The sequence below is a fragment of the Antechinus flavipes genome, chromosome 4 (genome assembly GCF_016432865.1).
Source record: "Antechinus flavipes isolate AdamAnt ecotype Samford, QLD, Australia chromosome 4, AdamAnt_v2, whole genome shotgun sequence".
Classification (NCBI taxonomy): Eukaryota; Metazoa; Chordata; class Mammalia; order Dasyuromorphia; family Dasyuridae; genus Antechinus; species Antechinus flavipes.
Window position 1 is genome coordinate 148,529,168 of NC_067401.1, and position 20,522 is coordinate 148,549,689.

Genomic DNA, 20,522 nt, shown 5'->3' on the forward strand with positions numbered 1-20,522 from the left:
TAGAGAGGGAAAAATTGAAGATCAGTGGTAAAATGGGAGTGACATGGGTACCATCTTTTTAAGCGGATGTGATGGAATTAGGATCCCTTGAAAAGGTAGAGAGTTTAGCCTTTGATAAAGAGTAAGGCCCCCTTCTTCATGAGGAAACAAGATAGTGGCAAAACGATTATAGGAGAAGATACAGAGGGGAAAAGGGGTAGTTTACAGCAATGGCCTCAGTGTTTTCTCTAAAATATAAAGTGAGATCTCATTTGAGAGGTTGAGAGGAGAGGAAACCATAAGAGATCTGAGAAAGGATGAAAAGATTTGGAAGAATCATTGAATAGAGTGGAACAGTGAATTGATAAGGCAAGAATCATAGGATTTTCTAACAGCAGTGAGGGCCCAGTTGATATGTAACAGATTTGTAATGGATCCATTCAGAATATTGCATAATTTTCTCTACCTTCATTTCAGCAATGAGTATGTAGGAGTGAAGGTGGCAAATGATGGAAATGATTTGAGGCTGTTGCTTAACAGAGTTTAATCAGAATAATATGGAGGCTAGTGATTCAAGAGATGAGGATAGTCTGGAATTTAATTGGCTGCACCAAGAAGTCAAGATGGAGAAAAGAAGAGAGATTGGCTAGTTCATGGAGAAATAGTCTTGGAGAGAAGTAAAGGGTCAAGGGATTGGAAGTCATAATGTGGTTGTAAGGAAATGCGGGGAGAGAGGTGGAAAACCAATAGGTTATGGTCAGATGAGGGGATTTCAGTAGTTTGTAGAGGTGTGTGTTACATTTGTATATGGTGGCAAGATCATTTTATGTATGAAGGTAGGGGTGGTGGAGTAAGTCATGGGAAACAAGGACATTTAGGAACTGAGTGGTTTGGGAGTTTGAAATAATTTTCTGAGGTAGGTCTGGCCTCCTGGATAGCTAAAATCATTTTGAAAAAGGGAATGGGAAAAAACTATTAGGATGGGAGGATGGAAAAAGAGAGAGAGGTTTATAATAGAAATCAAATTTTCTGAGCTGGCTTTCCTTATATAACAGGTTTTCATTATAGGACTTATTCTTGAATTGCATGTACATATGGAAAGGTGCTAATAACCTTGTGAAGTATAAAACCAAGAACTATGTTCTAAGGATACTCTGCAAAAGTAGATTTCTTTTGCAAATTAAGTAGTCTTTTATTTTATTCTCAATAATGTCCTCTATCAAGCTATGTCCTCTATAAAGATAAGAAGTACTCTAGATGTTAACATAACATTGTGGATTTTCCGAACTGTGTAACATTTCTTTGATTTATAACTTAATGATAATGCATCATGAAATAAGCAGAACCAGCAAATAATGTTTAAGTAGATAGGTAGATATAGAAAGGTAGCTAGAATGTTTATTTAAGTCCCTTGCTCTCAAGCAACTAATGAGGGAAAAACAAATGGGAGAATATCAAAATTTGGCATTGAGTTCAAGAGACCAGTATTGGCTCATGATATGATAATAGATTTAGAGGTATAAATCACTTTCAAGATTATCAAGCCTTCATTTTACAGAAATGGAAACTAAGGCACAGAGAGATTAAATGGTAGATTAAAATATAGATTCTTTGACTCCAAACCCAGCAGTGTTTCCAAATATATGGCACAGTCTCTGAAAATAATAGATTTTAAGTGAAATTTTTTTTTGGAGGGGAAAGAGGGAAGGGACAGAGAATGAAGTTCCTTACCCACTCCCAAAAAATTCCACACAACTTCCTAAGCAACTAATTGGTAAGTCTCCTTAATAATTAATTCAGCTATGTGGTCTGCCTAGAGTAGCTGGGGTATTTAAAAGGCACCTTCACTTTCTCCAACAGTCAGGATTGGTGGTGTATTATGATAAAAGAAGGGAATATAGGTTTTTCCTAAAGAGAAAATACAGATTCTCCCCAGGTAGAATCTCTTGATTCTCCTACTAGCTTAATAAAATTATTCTCCATTTTCCTGACAAGCATAGCATTACCTTAATATGCTTGTTGCTAAAAGACTGGCTTTTACTTTGGGGGCTATTTCCATGACAGAAAAGTTTTACTCCTAGCTACTCACCTCACTCCCCACTCTTAACATCCACCTCATTCTGTTTTTCTTAGTAGCAAAGTAATATGAATAGCAGATGACTACATAAAGCAGGTCTCTTTTTCCCTATTTGATTCATTATATATATATATTTTTTAAGTTTATGTAACTGGGGACTTCCCCAAGTATCTCTCTAGTGAGTGAGAAGCTTAACTGTGGTCTTTGACCTATCTGACAGATTTTTAAAGTATCTACCCATATAGAAATTATTTAACATTGTAATGTAAATGTAACATTTAACAATGTAATGGATATTGCATCATTTAAGAGGATTTCACTTATAAAACCCTCATCTACAGTAGACCTGAGTTAATTAATTGTTGAGTATATTGATACTGAAGGATGTCTGTTCACTTCCTTTGCCTCTTTAAAAAGGAGAATCATCTTTTTGCTAACACTTCAAGAACCTAAATATTTTTTTTTCATATGGGGAAGCAGACTTTGACTGGATTACTTTATTCTGTAGGTGGTTTTTTGGCAAAATCCCCAGAGCAAAGGCAGAAGAAATGCTTGGCAAACAGCGACATGATGGTGCCTTTCTTATCCGGGAGAGCGAGAGTGCACCCGGCGACTTCTCCCTCTCTGTCAAGTGAGTCTAATTACTTTCCTTCTTGCCCACCTCCAAACTGACTGAATTTTGATGCTAGCCAGAGAACTGGTTTTTTACTTTACAACCTGACAGTTTTAGAATTTCAACTATTTTGAAATCATGGAGAGTAAAAATCTTATGACAAAAAAAGAAAAATGGTAAATTTTGAAGGAACTGTGGGAAAATAAGCATATCTGTGCACTATTGAAGGAGCTATGAATTGGTAAAGCTATAAGATCAGTTTAAAACTGCACAAAAAAGTCACCAAATGTTAATTTGCCTTGGAATTCCAATACCACTGTTAGTCCTATTGCCCAAGGAAATCAAAGAAAGAGGAAAATGATGTACAAAAATAAATTCAGTGGCTCTTTTTGTAGTGGCAACAAAGGGGAAGCTGAGGGAATACCTATCTGTTGAGCTATGGATAAACAAATCATAACATATAAAAATAATATTATGCTAGAAGGAGGTGGGAGAGGAATATGGATTCAGAAAAACCTAAGAAGACATATATAAATTGTTGCATTTTGAAGTGAGCAGAACCAGGAACCAATTTATGTAATCACAACATTGTAAAACAACTTTACAGGACTTTAGAACTTTAATCAACTTTTAATCAGTCATGATTTCAGGGCAGCAATGATGAATATTACCAGTTTCCTAGCAGAGGGATGACTCAGGATGCAGAATGAGACATATTTTTGGTCATGAGAAAATGAATTTGTTTTGCCTGATTGTATTTATTGCAAAGTTTTATTTTTCTTGATTTTTTTCCCCACAACTTGGGGAGATAGAAGAGGAATTAAAATCTGAGCGTTAGAATTCTGGGTAGTTCAAATGTCTCAGTTTCCTCCTCTGTAAATTGGAGAACAAGAAGCAAAAGGAAAAGAATGGTCTAAATGAAGTCTGGTGTCACTAATTGCAATTAAGATTCCAATTACTTTTACGATCTTCAGTGTGCCATCTTTTTAGACTTGCCTAGGGGCCCACATTCCTGCCTATTGGTGGCAATTCCTGTAGAAGATATAGAAAAGGGACTGAATGAACTCATGCCTCATTCTCTGTATATTCTGCTCTCGGTGGCCAAGTTAATTGCTGTATTTAAAAAAAAAATTTTCCTAAGCATTAGAGTGCCAATGTGTTCTGATAGTTCTTTTGACAACTCAGTGCTGCCACCTGATGGGTTATTTTTGTGGAAAACTGAAGGGAAAATATGGAGAAAAGAAAATGATATTTGTATCCTTTAGCTTTTGTTAGGAGGCAGAGCCTTCATAATTGGGGGTTCTACCTTTACCAAATGATTCTAAACTGTATATAAAAGAACATATGCAACTAATTTTAGATTATAACAGACTCAGTTTCTGTGCTGCTTGAATATACATTTTCTTTCCATTTTCCTGGAATTCATTTGATCTAAGTGGAAAAAAGTCAGAAAGCATTAAAAAGGAGGTATTGACTTATCGGAGAATTAGCCATTCTGTTGAAAGATGAATCTACTTTTTTTTTAACTTGTATTTGTTAATCATGAAATAAATTTCATTGCTATGGAACTAATATTTGGTAAAAAGAAATTGGTATTTTTCTCATTTATCTAGTAGATTTGAAATATGTATTCTTATTCTTTGCCTGATATCTTTGTTGTAACATCATGTATACTTATAGCAGAACTCTTATATACTACAATAATAAGAAGGTTTCTAGTTTCCTTGTAGAAGAATTCTTTATGTATGTCTGTACTTAAGAAATGAACTAATGAGGAAGGACTAGAAACCTCTGGTTTTACACATCTAAACCATGTGTGTTAACCGTTAACATTATTTGGCAGCTAATATAGTTGAATGCCTGTTTTCTTCCTAGCAAAGGTTATTTCATTTTTCCATCCCTTGTTTGATAAATCACAGTACAAGTATCTGATACTTTATGCTGGGAGAAAGATCGACAGATTATTGGCTTTCTTCCCAATAAACTTTTATAGTAAGAGATGCCCTAACTACACTTGGGAGAAGGAACTCTTTGACTACTTAATATATATCCTCTGGTCTTTCCCAGGTTTGGAAATGATGTGCAGCATTTCAAGGTGCTCCGAGATGGGGCTGGGAAGTATTTTCTTTGGGTGGTAAAGTTCAATTCTTTAAATGAGCTGGTAGATTATCACAGATCCACCTCAGTTTCCAGAAACCAGCAGATATTCTTGAGGGACATAGAACAGGTGCCACAGGTAAGTAACATGTTTTCTTTTTTAATATGCTTAAGACTTAACTACTCAGTAAATTAGCATAGAAGAAAAAGTCCTTGTGATGGCTCAATAATCTTTTCTTTTTAAATGTATACATACATATATATAAAAACATTATTTTTTCAATTTTCATTTTTGTAATTTTTGAGTTCGAATTATTTTTCCTTCTTCCCTTCCTTTTCTCCCCCTTCTCCATGCTAGCAAGCAATCTGATATAGGTTATACATGTACATTCATTTTTAACATTTCCATGTGAGTCATCTTGGGAAAGAAAAATCAGAACAAAAGGGGAAAACCATGAGAAAGGGTGGGGAGGAAAGCCTGAAAATAGTATGCTTCAATCCACATTCAATTACCATATTTTTTTCTCTCTGGATTCGAATTGCATTTTCTATCCAAAGTTTATTGGAATTGCCTTAGAGCATTGAATTACTTAGAATATGTATCTTATAGTTAATCATCTTACAATCTTGCTGTTGCTGTGTACAACTCAACATTCATTTTTTAATATATTCTTCTTGTGCTACATTAAAAATGGTTATGGAAAAAACACTCTGGCATTCTGAAAAATTATAAATTAAATATATCAATGGAAAATTTTCCTTTTCTTTTCACATGTTTCCTTCATCTATCTTTGCATTTTATCTTAAAAATAAAAGTATACAGCCAAAGTACTACTTAAGGGAAAATGTATATCTCTAAACACATTATATAAGAGAAAAAAAGCAGGTGAGTAAAATAGGAATGCAATTTAAAAAAAAATTTTTAACGCCCAATTAAAAATTAAAATTAAAATCCTGAAAACCAAAGGAGAGATTTAACACAATTAAAAAGTTTTTTTTAATTAATTAATGAAACTAAGAGCTTTTTAAAAAATCAATAAAAGAAATAAATTGTTATCTTACAGTCAGTGAAGTTGGAAAAAAAGCAATTATTAGGAATTACTTTGCCCAGCTTATATGCTAATAATCTAAGTGGATATCTACAAAAATATAAATTGCCTGGATTAAGGGGATAAAAAAAATAGAATATTTAACCCTATTCGGCAGGGAAATTGAACACCCCCCCACACACACACACACACACACACACAAAATCCTAGAACCAGATAGTTTTTCAAATGAATTCTACCAAACATTTAGATAACGATTTCAATTCTACATAACAAACTGAAAAAAATTGGTAAAGGAGTCCCACCATATTGCTTTTATGACACAGATATGGTCTTGATACCTAAATCAGTGAGAGTTAACACAGAGTAGTAAAACTCTAGACCAATTTCCCTTTTGAATATTGATGCTAAAATTCGAAACAAAATTCTAACAAGGAGACCTTGTAAACAAAGAGAGTAAAACAGTATTTAAAAAAATACACATTATACCAAGATTGTGGTGTTTTGTTGTTATGGAAACTATGAAGTATAATTGGTAGTGTTAATAACAACAACAAAAATCATAATTATTTCAGGTTGCAAAAAAAAAAAAAAGCTTTTGACAAAATATAGCATTCTTTAAAAAAAAAAAAAAAGGCATAAATGGAACTTTCCTTAAAATAATAAGTATTTATCTGAAACCAGGATTATGTATTATGTGTAATACAGATAAACTAGAAGACTTTTCAGTGGATCAAGGATGTTCATTATCACTATTACTGTTTGGTATCATTCTAACAATAATACAAGAAAAATAAATTGAATGAATAAGTATAAGCAAAGAATAAGCAAGATTGTCATTTTTTTGTAAGTGATAGAATTTAGAGAATCCACTTTAAAAAACTAATCAAAGGACATCTAGGTGGTGCAGTGGATAAGAGCACCAGTCCTGAAGTCTGGAGGACTTGACTTCAAATGTGGCCTCAGACACTTAACACTTCCTAGCTATGTTAAACCCCCTGGGTTTATGAACTTTCCTGGGTGGGATGGGGGGGGCCACTAATCAAAACAATGAAAAACTTCAGCAAAGTTTCAGGATATAAAATAAAACCATACAAATCATTAGCATGTCTGAGTATTATCAGTAAAATCAGCAAGAAGAGGTAGAAAGAGAAATTTCATTTAAAATAACATTAGATTGTATAAAATACTTGGAACTCTACCTGCCAAGATATCCACAGAAATATTAATATGTACATATACATATATATGTGCAGAAAAAGAGTCAGAGACAATTACAAAATACTCTTCACACAAATAAAGATAATTCTAAATACTTGGGAAAATATTCATTGTTTATGGGGAGGTCAGACATCAATGTAATAAAAGTGACCTTATCTAAATTAATTTACTTATGCAGTACCATTCCAACTAGACTATCCAAAGACTTACTTTATTGAGCTAGAAAGCTTGACGACAGAATTCATTTGGAGTTATAAAACACTAAAAATTTTAAGGGAATCAATGAAAAATATATGAAAGAAGAAGCAGTATTGGATCTCAGATTATACTATAAAGATGTCATTATCAAAATAATTTGGTAATAGATAAAAAATAGAGTGGTTGGTCAGTGGAATAGATTAGATAACCAATATATAGTAATAAATGAACACAGTAACCTAGTGTTTGATTGATTTAAAAATCCCAGTTCTTGAGCTCACTATTTGTCAAAAATTAAGAAAACTAGAAAGTAGCCAGCAGAAGCAAAATATAGACTAACATCTCACACCGTAAACCAAGATAAACTCAAAATGAGTTCATAATTTAGACATAAAGGGTAAACTCATAAGCAAATTAGTGAAACATGGAAGAAATTACCTATGGGGTAGAGGAAGAGATCATGATTAAATGAGATAAATGGTTCATTAAAGGTAAAATGGCCAATTTGTTTATGTAAAATTAAAGTTTTTATACAAATATCAATAATGGAGCTAAAATGAAAAGAACAGGAAGGGAGGCACAGAGTTGGCAAATGCATTAAGTTTTTTTGATAAGATCTCATTTCTTATAAAAAAGGGGGGAGGGAGGGCTGGGCCAAATTTATAAAATTAAGAGCCATTCCCCAGGTGATCAAAGGATATGAATGGGTAGTTTTCAGAGGAAGAAATCAAAGCTATCAATGATCATATATTTTTTAATGTTCTAAATCACTAATAACTAGAGAAGTAAAAATTAAAACAACTTTGAGATACTACTTCATTAGATTGGCTAAGATGCCAGAAAAAAAAAAAAAAGACATGCTGGAAGGGCTATGGGAAAATAAAAACAATAATGCACTGTTGGTAGAACTAGGAACTAGTCCATCTAACCTAGAGAACAATTTGGAATCATGCCCAAAGGGCTGTAAAACTATCAATACCCTTTGGCCCAGCAATACATCACTATTAGGTTTATATCCCAAGAAGATGAAAAGAAAAAGGATTCATGTGTACAAAAAATAATTATACCAGTTCTTTTTGTGGTGGCAAAGCATTAAAAACTGATGAGTTAGGAAATAATTGAATGAGGTATATTATTTTGCTGTAAGAAATGATGAGCAGAATGGTTTTACAGAAATTTGGAAAGACTTAAGTGATGCAAAATGAAGTGAGCAGAACCAGGGGACAGTGTACATAATAATAGTATTGTAATAACAGTCATCTTCAAGATTAGTTTATTTAATCAATATACTGATCCATCTCAGATCCAAAGAATTCATGAGGAAATTTGCTTTCTACCTCTAGAGAGAGAATTGATGGATTCAGAGTGTAGATTGATGCATATTCTTTTCTCTCTCTCTCTCTCTCTCTCTCTCTCTCTCTCTCTCTCTCTCCCTCTTTTTTACTTTCTTTTCTCTCTTTTTTCTTTTTTTTTTCTTTTTTTTGGGGGGCGGGGTTAGACATTGCTAATGCAGAAATGTATTTACATGACTGTAGATATTTATAATAGGCTTTCTTTTTCTTGCTTTCTCAGTAGGGGAAGAGGGAGAGGAAGGCAAAGCATTTGGAACTGAAAATTAAAATTAAAAAAAAATAACAGTATAGTTGCTAACCTCAGAGTTAGGAGATTCTTGCTCTATATACTACTTTTGACACATCCTGAAATTGTGATCCTGAGCAAGTCACTGAGTCTCTTAGTGACCCTTTATCTCTTGGTCTTAAATTGCCGAACAGTTGCTGATTTTCCTTGATAAAGTTACCTCTATAAGTGCAGCCACAAGTCTAGTCTCTTCTTTCCCCCTACTACAAGCACACGAGAAAAGAGCTAAGATAATGCTTTTGAGGGGTAGTAGGGAAAAGACAGTAACTTCCTTTAGTCCCCTAACTTTTTCATTCTTGCTTAGACTTAGTATTGTAGTAATGGTATACTGTTCATTCTTATCACTATTACAGATCTTTCTGTCAGTCTTGGAATATATAAGAGCTTGTAGCTGTTATAAATTATAAAAAGTAGTAAAATAGCTTCAAAACCATTAGTATAAGCAATGACTCAGTTGCTAGTCTTGCAGAGACTAGATTTTGCTGTTCTCAGTATATAAGCCACCTCATGTCATTTATTGATTCTTTTAAAAGATGGCATTAATCTAGGGAAGAGGGTGGGGAGGAGAGGAAAAATTAGAACAAAAGGGTTGGCAATTGTCAATGCTATATAATTACCCATGCATATAACTTGTAAATAAAAAGCTATTAAAATAAAAATAATAATAATAAAACTTTCCATGCAACACCAAAAAAAAAAGATGGCATTATATGAAACAGTTGTGGGAGATAGGGTTGAACTACTTAGGCACTCATTTGGACACTATTAAATAAGGAGTTTTGTTGTATATACAATGAGGTTTGGTTAGAGTGTTACTGTCTTTGCTATGAATTTATGTTAGGGCAACATTATATAGAATATAACTAGCCTTAGGTGATGCTGGTGACCTGCTATCAGTAAAGCATTTATTTGAACTGTTTATCTCAAGTGATATAATAGACTGCACCTAGTCATTTATTATACATTTTAGGCTATTTTTCCCCATGGCACACATTTGAAAGATAATAGACAGTGACTATTTGTGACATAAATTTTAAATCAACAGTTTAGCAAGCGAACCAACCTAATTCTTTCTTTCCTTTTCAGCAACCAACATATGTCCAGGCCCTCTTTGACTTTGACCCCCAAGAAGATGGAGAGCTGGGCTTCCGTCGGGGAGATTTCATACAGGTCCTCGATAACTCAGACCCCAACTGGTGGAAAGGAGCCTGCCATGGGCAGACTGGCATGTTTCCACGTAACTACGTCACCCCAGTGAACCGGAACATCTAAGAATCGATAAGAAATTATTTAAGGAAACATGAAAATTTTAAAACATACACACATACAAAAGTAAAATCCACATGCTGCATCTAACAGCAGCCAGTGAGGGAGCTCTGAGCATCTGGCCATAACACCTTAGTCACCATAGGGTGACCTTCTCTCACTCTGGATGGAACTTTGGTGAGGGAGGGGTGGGAAAGGGAGTTGGATATAAAATGCCAAAACTTACCTTTAAATTAAGAAAAGATCGTTTTTATTACAGATTTTCACAGGTGTTCCTATTTCCCTTCCTTTATCCCTTTTTCCCCTATTCTTTCTCTTCTGTCCATCAGTGCATGACATTAAATGACACACCTAATCTTAACTGATGCAGATAATAAAAGATAAGAAACCAAGTGGACTGGTATTTTCTCTATGCAAAATGTCTGTTTTAGATAAATGAGAACTTGAAAGAAAATACTTTATTGTCCTTTTCTTACAAAAAAGAGAGAGGACCCTAAAATGTTCCAAATTCAGATCTTTTTGCTCTGAGAAAGTATTTGTGGGTTTGGGTAAACTTTGTATTTGTCAGTTTGGAAACAAAGTGGAGTGAATGGAAGATATTTGGCCAATACATGGACCATCTTGCAAAATTCTAAATAGCAGAAGCTTGGGTTTTGTTTTGTTTTGTTTTTCTTAGCCATGTTCTTTTCTAAATGGTGTGTTGTTGAACTTTTTTTTATAGTGCCTTTTCCATTATTTTCAGGGGTTTTTGTTTGTTTCGTTTTGTTTTGGTAATTTTTAAGTTAAAGACAGTCCAGAACTTTTCAGCCAATTTGTCTTCTCTTCTATATATAACTATATTTGTCAGGGAGAGAGACAGGAAGTCAAAATAGGGAGAAGTTATAAGTTCTTATTTGTCTCTTTGAAGCCAGAAATCTTTAAGAATTAAGCTTTAAAATTGGTGAGCAAGTACATATTTCCAGAGGTAATATATCCAGAACGTAAGAAATGCTGCCAACAGCAGTGCAGTGTATGTAAGGTAAACACCCCATGAAAGAAGGGAAGAGTTGTAGCTCTTCCAACATTTGATTCAATCGGGCAAAAAGAAAGCTGAAGGTCTCAGAACTCTGGTTCACTCTTGACTGATGGGAGACAATAATTCTCACATATATCTCCCTATGGCCAGAAAATGTCCATCTGCAAGAAAACCAAAAGAGAAAAATAGTTGAACTTTAAACTATCATTCTTGAATCTTTAAAAAATAATCCTGTATTCCTACACTGGTGTAGGAATGTAACTATTTATATTGTCTTGCTCTTAAAAATGGGGATATCTGCTTGGAACTGTGTGTGTGGGTGTGTATGTGTGGGTTTGTGTGGGTGTGTCTGTGTGTAGATGTGTATGGGTGTGTCTGTCCTGACCTGCTTAAATGCTTCTAGAAGCAAGGGACTAGTATCTTCACTTCCTAGTTAACAGCAGGCTGTTTATGACTAGTCCATCCCACCGACCCCTTAATGCCCCTACAAAACTTCTGAAGCAGAAAAAAGTATTTGGGAGGAAATAATTTTTAACTGAAGGGAGACTAGTTTAATAGCAATGCCCTTAGTGTCAGTCTTTGATTATTATTTTTCTAGCAACTATATTATTTTTAATGCTCATCCCCTTAAAATAAAAAAATAAGACCTTCATTTTTTCCTTGAGTGTCTTTTTGGGTTTTTTTCTGAAACTTTCTTTGGGCACTTGTAGAGATGGATGCTGCCTTTAACATTCTGATTCACCAAAAGGTAAGCAACTCTCCAATCTGAGCATTCCTTGTGTTCCTCCTCATGCTGTTTGGTTCTAGTTCTTCTTCCATCAGAAATGATAAAAGGAAACTATGGCATTCGACACCTGGACCATTTGATTGTTTATTTTGGAATTGGTGTATATCACGAAGCCTTGCTGAACTGTTTTGTGTATATATATATATTAAAAAAAAAAAAAAAGAAAGAAAGAAAGAAAGAAATCAGTGTTTAAATAAAAAGACCTATGTACTTAATCCTTTAACTCTGCAACAGCATTTGGTAGGTAGTAATTAACTGTGAATAATAAACATACAATGTATTCTTCACTTTGTATCTGTATTTATTTCTACTTAACCTTAAATGAAATTTAAATATCATGTTTTAAAAGGCTTGGCAGTCAGAACTCCTGAATTCTTGTTTCTAGCTTATTTTCTAACTTGATGTGTGATCTTGATAAAGTCATTTTTTTTTTTTTTATCACTGCATGTCTGATCCTGGAAGAGCTCTGCCAGAATGGAAGTATGGAAGCTCCTTGAAATTTTGTATCTTACTCACTTTTCTGTCATTTAGAATAGTCTGAATGAGTGAAAGGCAAGATGATCTTTGTAAATAAAGCAGCTTCAAGATTGTAAAATGTAAATTTTTTTGAAATATATTTGCAATAGGTTGCGTTGAGAATTACAACAGGCTGGTGTTGACAGCACAGCCTGAAGTCCTGTAGACCCCTGTTCCTCTATTATGAATTACAAGGGATTAGAATTTCAGTTTAGCTCCTACTAGTGCTCTCCTGTAATATCCCTAATCAGTCAGCCTGAAGAATTCCAGGGAACAGCTAGCAGCTACTCCCAATTTTGGAGGGCTCTGACTTTTGAAAAATTCTTCCTTTCAATCTAAATCTGCCTCTCCAAGGTTAGCTAAAGCATATCTGATTTCTCTTGGACATGACACCTCAAATGTTTAAAGCCAGTTTTCATCCTTTCTGCCTAAGTCTTCTAGCTAAATTACCTCTGTACCTTCTACAAATTGTATGAAGTATTAAGACTAGAATTAAGTAGAACTAAGCTTAGAATCATAGAATCTAAACTGGCATATGCATATGGCATATGGTCATCTATGTTAATCTCTACCCGTATTAGAATACCCTTTACAAAATTCCTCCCAAATATTCATTCTGCTTTCACTTAAACTTTACTAATGAGGATCTCACTTTTTTCCCAGCAGCCCATTCCACTTTTATCAGCTCTAATTGTCAGGAAGATCTTCCTAATATGATAGGGAACTGGGAGACATACCCCACCATAATCTGATAAATCTTTGAACATGTCTTTAAGAACTCTAAGCATGCCTTGACCCCTTCTGGTGAGAGAAGATTCCTCACTAAAGGATATTCAAAATCAAAGGTTTCTAATTGATCTCTTTATTACTTCTCTCTGACCTAATGACAGAATATTGTTTGAAAGCAGATTGGCACCCAGCAACAAGAGCTACCCATTTGGAAGACCTTAAAGGGAGGAGTAACGTGTCCTGTTCTTCTGAATATGTGATTTGAGTCTCTTGAACTTTCTATGAAAGAATTCCTCTCCCCACTCCCAATGCCTAAGCAGCTATGGCGGCAGGTCACAAATGGCATTGAGAGGATATGCTTGTCTAGTTGAATCTGAGACTACATTTTAAAACCTTATCTGCTTGTTTTTGTTTGTTTTTTTTTAAACTTTGTTTCTTTTCCTGCGCATGACTAACCACACAGTATTTACAGCTACCTACCTCACTGATTCACTACCTCAATGTTGGAATCATGGAGAGGTTTGGATGGTTGACAGTAAGAAGTGTTCCTTACATCTTTAACATGTTTCAAAGAAGGAGATGGCTACCAGCAAAAAGATGAACGTAATTCTTGAAGTATATTGGACAGTGCAGAGCAGAAGTGAAAATGAAATGGCTGTTAAGCAGTGCCATAAACTGTTTCATGTTTTGATGTTTGAATATTAAGCTTTCAGAACAGAATACTAAAAGATATGGGTTTCCAATTAGTTTTTTCAAATATATTTCAAACATTTCTTTTTTGTATGGAAGAAATAGTTGTCCTAAACTTCAAATATTGAGTACCTTTCAATAAAGGACCCTCATGATTCCTTTTCGGATGACTTTAAACATGAGAGCTCCTGGATTGGGGGTTTAAGGAACCAGAGACAATCAGATAAAAAGAGCTTGGTACCTCTTTTTATTTTTTTAATTAAAATTAAGACTTTTTATTTTCAAAACATGTTTAATTTTTCAACATTAACCCTTGCAAAACCTTATGTTCCAGTTTCCCCCTTATTTCTCCCACCTTCTCCCCTCCCCTAGTTGGCAAGCAATCCAATATGTTAAACATGGGTGCCTCTTTTTAGAGGTCAACTCCCCTAGGACTGAACCCAGTTTACATGAGTCCAGAGGTAGGGTTCTGTCATAAGGACAGACCACCTTGGCCCTTTGGACCTGTAGGCTAATATTACACATAAATGAAATAAAAATCTTTTTCTCAAAAACTTACATTTATTGCTCTGAGTTCAGTCCTGTAAGGTCACACAAAATAAATGTAATCTTTTCCACGTGGGAATGTCTTCAAGATATTTCTGCCCAACTTCTCAATGCAGCTTTTTCCAAAACAGGGCAGAACTAGAAGAAGAGTCAAAATATAAAATGTTATAATTGAAAAGATCATTTATTCTAATTCCCACATTTTACAGATGAGGAAACAGACTGCCAAGAAGTGGAAGAGCTAGAATCTCGAATCTCCAAGCTCCTCTGCAGAGTTTATTTTACTCTACCACTTCTTAGGAATAGCATGAGGGAACTAAGATCACATAACAAATGTGAAACTATATGAAAGTGCCTAGGGAGACCTGAGTCTTAATAACTTTATTAATATAGTGATATAATGTATTAGCATGTAATGTTATTATTCTTATTCTGCCATAGACATTAACTTGGTCCTGATTGGAGATTATCCTTAGCAAAACCACTTTTCTCCTATTAGTTGGTTAGCTTGTCCTATATCTGTTACTTTCAATTTAAATGTTTTATTTCCTTACTATAAACTGTTTATCTACTGGGAAGTCAAACTGTATATTTTAAAGCTTACAAATGGGAACTGATAAAAATATATATATATTCAGAAAGTGCATTCCTCATTCTAGGTAGACAAAAATTACTTAGCAGGAGCTAATCTGAGGATTTAGAACTGTTTAGACAAAGTAGTACTGGACTGTACAATTCTAGCTTAAGAATGTGGGCTTCTAATAGGTCTAGAAATAAGTCATGAACCAGTTAAGATTGCAGGTTAAAGAGCATCCAGAGCAGAATTTATTGTTTCAAGTGAACTCAGAATAATCAGCATAGTAATCAAATATAGTTAAAAGAAATAAGTACATCATATTATTTTTAAAGGATCTATAGAAATGAAAATACCAATAAGACTTTGGGGACACCCAGTGTGTGTGTGTGTGTGTGTGTAGTATCTAAGAATTTTAAAGGAAAAAATCAAACATGTGAGAAATAACAAAACTATAATAGGTAGGGACCCAACTCTCAACCCCACTTGTTACCTTTTTCAGACCTAGATAAATCTATAAATTCCCTAACAAACAAAAAGTTATAGGTCTAAATTTCTGGTGATTATTAAGTGAGAATAAAAAAGTGAATATGCATTTCAGCTGTCTATGAAATCTTTAAATCTCAAACCAGATGCAGACAAGGAGAAATATCAAATGTATCCTTTATTGACAATACAAAAATCATTGCCAATAAAAGGTCTTTAAAGAAAGTATTCAAACATATGGAGAACAAATAATTGTAAAAAAAAAAAAATTGATGAGTCAATAGAAAATAATTCCATCAAAGAAAATTATTATATACTAAAACTTAAGGGATTTAGCCAAAAAGCCTAGGCAGAAATTTGGATCTCTCAACACTTTCACCAACGAGAGAGGACAGATCAATTTAAATATTAACCTTCATTTACTAAACCAAAACATATTCCCAAAAAGACTTTAAATAAAACAGACTCCACTAAAAAAAACCTTTGGATCCAAAAATTCCAACTGAGCACAAAAACATAGTTTTGTAAAATATTTTTTAAATAAACTAAAAGCAAAAACATTTACTTGATTGATAGATAAAACATTAGCTATGGCAGCTGGATAGTAGAGTGCTGGGCTTTAAATCAGGAAGATGATGGTGTCACAAAAATTTGGATGTGACTTGCTACAAACAATTAGCTACTGTGTTTTTTTAAAGGACAAAAACCAAGTTACCAGTATCATAAATCTAAAAGAATTAGTGGCAAATGAAAGGGAAATAAAAAGAATTAATAAAAACTTTTATTTACTATATTGTCACATCAAATTATTATGCCATGTCAAAAAATAGGTAATTTTTTTCCTTATAACAATATTTCCTTACAATCAGGCCATTTTGTTCAGCCATTCTCCAGTTGATTAGGATCCCATTTTAGATTCTACTTTTCTTTTTTAGTTTCTTAGTTCAAGATCAAAAAGTTTTTTTCCTTGTTACTATTACATTCATCATTATGCTCCCTCATACCCACCCAACTCTCAACCCCAGTTGTTACTTTGTTAAGTTTAACATTTCTTTTTTTTTTAATTAGTTTATGAAAAAAATATTCTATGTGTCTTATAATAAAAATCATTGTATATACATAAATACATCATGCTATTTTGTTGGGGGGGCATTTCTCAAAAGTATAAAATTAGGTTTGGTACATCTTTTCTAAACTGTCCTATTTATCTGTTTTTTTTTTTCTTAGCTTCTGTTTTCTTCTCTCAGTTCAAAAAAAGTTTCAATGTCCCACTAGTTTTGGCATCACTTTTTCTAATAACCATTCTCACCTCACAGCCCACCCTCAGAAAAATTAAAGGAAAAATATTTCATTATAACAAATGTGTATAGTCAAGCAAAATTAATCCATACCGTGGCCATTCCAAAAATAAATATCTTTCTTCACCTTAATTCCATTATCCCTCTATCAGGAGGCAGCTAGCACGCTTAATCATAGGTATTCTCTTATGGTGGGTCACATCATTGATCTAAATTCTATACAAAAATATACAAAGTTTGGTGTAGAAATACATCAAACTCAACAGAGAAATAAGGTTCAGGGTAAGGTGGTTAAGGTAGAGGATAATATATGGAAAAGAATTGTAAACAGAAGACCACCTTTTTTGTTTTAGGGGAAAAAAAACTAAAGAACAAGTATCTAAGGAGGTACCAATCAAATGAGGAATGGCTGAACAAATGAAGATAAATTAATGTGATGGAATATTATTGTGCTATTAAAAAAAAATTTTTAAGGAAGGGCTGCCCAGAATCCTGGGTAGTATGAATTAATACCAAGTGAAGTAAACAGAACTAAAAGTACAGTTTTTTACAACTTTGTATCAAGTAAAACAACCTTAAAGGTATAGTGAAGAAGGCAGAATAGCAGCAAGTGGTACAATGAGCTTCCCCTCACAAATTCCTCCAAAAAAAAGTCACATTATTTTTCCAGCCAGGTCACTGTAGGGAGACAAATGCTTGGATGCTAAGCATGATATCTGACAAAGATTACCACATATGAAATACTCCAGCACCCACTGAAAAACTTCAAAAGAAAGTCCTACATCCATACCAGGGTAGCCCCAGAACCATACCAGATATCTCAAGGACTGGTGTCAACTAGCAACCTTATTGCCCTCTACCCAATTCTGGATCAGAGATTCAGGGTAAACTGAAAATGGAACATGCATCTAGAGGTAGCTCAGACACAAACTCAGGTCAGGAACTTTCAGAGCTCATCAAAAATGGCTTTAAAGTTCTCTATTAAGTTAAAGGTATTATTCCCCCTGTTAGATTGTTCTCAGTTTTGCAATGTTACTTAGTTGTTTTGCCTTTTGGAATATTGTATTGTAAAATCTCTATGTATAACAAAAACTGCCAGGTCTTGTGAGATCTTGACTGTTTTCTGTGTATGATTGTGTATAAGGAACTGTGTCCCTTAGTATTTATGCTGCTTTCTGGATATTTGTATATTTTTTCTTTGAAATAGGAACTCGGAATTTTGGTTTTTGTTTGTTTGGTTATTGATACAGTCAATTATGCTAGTAGTTTTCCTAATATTGAACCAGCCCTGCATTCCTGGTATAAATCCTACTTGGTCATAGTGTATTATCCTGGGGATGATTTTCTGTAATCTTTTTGCTAATGTTTTATTTAAGATTTTAGCATCAATATTCATTAGGGAGATTGGTCTATAATTTTCTTTCTCTGTTTTCAGCCTACCTGGTTTAGGTATCAGTACCATGTCTGTGTCATAAAAGGAGTTTGGTAGAACTCCTTCAATCCCTATTTTTTCAAATAGTTTATTTAGCATTGGAGTTAATTGTTCTTTAAATGTTTGGTAGAATTCACATGTAAATCCATCTGGTCCTAGGGATTTTTTCTTAGGCAGTTGATTGATAGTTTGTTCTATTTCTTTTTCTGAGATGGGACTGCTTCTTCCTCTGTTAGTTTGGGCAAGCTATATTTTTGGAGGTATTCTTCTATTTCATTTAAGTTGTCGAATTTATTGGCATAAAGTTGGGCAAAGTAACTCCTAATTATTGCTCTAATTTCCTCTTCATTAGTGGCGGGAACTCTGAATTTTGACTGTGACTTTTTTTTTCTTTTTCTTTTCTTTTTTTTTTTTTTTTTTTTTTTTGCTGAGCCAATTGGGGTTAAGTGACTTGCCTAAGCTCACACAGCTAGGAAGTGTTAAGTGTCTGAGACCAAATTTGAACGCGGGTCCTCCTGACTTCAGGGCTGATGCTCTATCAACTGTGTCATCTACTGTGACTTTCTTGGGACTGTTCCTTTTTAATTTTCAGGGAGAAGACATGATCTGTGGATCTTTCTATCTTTACTTTGCTCTCTAGTTCTAGATCTGACAATTTTCATTTATTTCGGTCTTTTGAATCTGTTCTAACATTTTTTACTATCTAGGGTTTTTTTTTTTTTTTTTAATCTTTTGTTTAATTTCTTTTAAGTAACCCTGTAGTCTTTTTGGAAAATCCATCTTTTCCTCTGAGATACAATTTGCAGTTATTAAAATTACTTGCTCCTTATTTGAGGAATCTTTAGATCTATAATAATTTTTTTGTAAAAGTGTGCTTTCTTTGATTAAATCACTTCTGAAGCTTTAGTTCCCAAATTAGAATTTTGTGGGCTCAGCCTCCTCACCCACCTACTTAAGTGGTTTGCTCTGCTTGGTCTCTTCTTGATTCCCCTAGGTTCTTATCCTGACCTCCACCTCCCTGAATTATACCACACTAAATCTTCAGTTTTTTAGTATTAAGATTTCAGGAACCTTTATGGTATCTCAGGACAAAGTGCTGTGGACCTCAGATCCTCAGCTGTCTCAAAGTCCCTTCCTAGAGCCTTCTGAACACTGTTATTCTAGACTTTCTGTATCTTTCTTTATGGGTTTTCCACTTCTCTACATAGAACCTCATAAACTATATATGTCACTGATCATATTGGCCAGCTTTAGCTTGCTTGCCTGTGCTAGCTTCCTATTGCCTGTGAATAGTTATGTGAAAACTAGGCAGTCTATCTTGGTTTAGAATTGGCCAAGATTCCTCCACATCTTTTTATGAAATCAACTATGTAATGGAGTTTTTCCTATAAATCAGGGATAAAGCAAGGATTTCAAAAGGAAGTGACAAGATTTCTATTGAACTAATATACAATGAAGTGAGCAGAACCTGGAGAATGATTTAAATGACTACAACTTTGTAAAGAAAAACAGTACTTAAATATGTAAGGTGTGTTCCATGCAGTGATCTATCACAATCTCACAGAACTAGAAATGAAACATTCATCCTACCTCTTGACAATGAGTGTACTAAAGAAAGAAAAATCCATTTTAGGAACATGGCTACTACATGGATTTGTTTTTTGAGAAGATGTAGAAGAATGAAGGGGATAATGATAGAACAGGAAGAAAAAGAAAGAGTATCAAATTTTTTTTCCAAGTGCAGAGAAACTAGTTGTGGTAGAAATAGAAGTCTCTGCTTCTAGGGTAACAAAAAATTGTGAATCACTTGGGTTCTGGAGTTCTAAGCTGCAACAGGGCTAATTCCAGTCTGATCTGACACTTTGTCTTAATATCAAATAGTAGAATAAAGTCTAGTTGATTATAATTGTGCCACTTAAAATGAAACCAGGATAGATCCAAGTACACCCAAATCTGTTTTCCAAATGACATCACATAAAATGCTCAAGTAATAATTTCAATTATTGTATTATTACAAAGGCCTCTTATTTTAAGCACCTCATATTGTTCAAAGTTATGGTGATTCAGTATCCCATTGTTTCAAATCCTGCTTATCAATCAGTGTTGGAAGAGGCCCTGATGGAGAAGGAAATAACAAGTTTGCAGCTTTTTGTTTTACCAAAAAGAGTTTGTGCTCTTTATGAGAGCTTCCCAGTTTATGGGTAAATTCAACCAAAATTCTCAAGTTCCCATTGAGTCCACCACCATTTAGGAGCTTATAACTGAAACTGCTTCATTGAAGAAAGGAAAACTATTATTGGTTGTATTAAGC

The 20,522-nt window shown here is 34.0% G+C and overlaps 1 protein-coding gene across 2 annotated transcripts in view; it reads left to right on the forward strand.

Moving 5' to 3' along the window:
* Positions 1-15,961, forward strand: part of GRB2 (growth factor receptor bound protein 2) — a 97,827-nt gene extending 81,866 nt beyond the window's left edge. For both annotated transcript variants that reach the window (XM_051995109.1, XM_051995108.1), the window contains 3 exons: positions 2,565-2,687; positions 4,737-4,905; positions 9,959-15,961. In XM_051995109.1, the coding sequence (XP_051851069.1) occupies positions 2,565-2,687; positions 4,737-4,905; positions 9,959-10,144 (478 nt within the window). In that variant the 3' untranslated portion in view covers positions 10,145-15,961. The remainder of the gene's footprint in view (positions 1-2,564; positions 2,688-4,736; positions 4,906-9,958) is intronic.
* Positions 15,962-20,522: the final 4,561 nt, after the last annotated feature.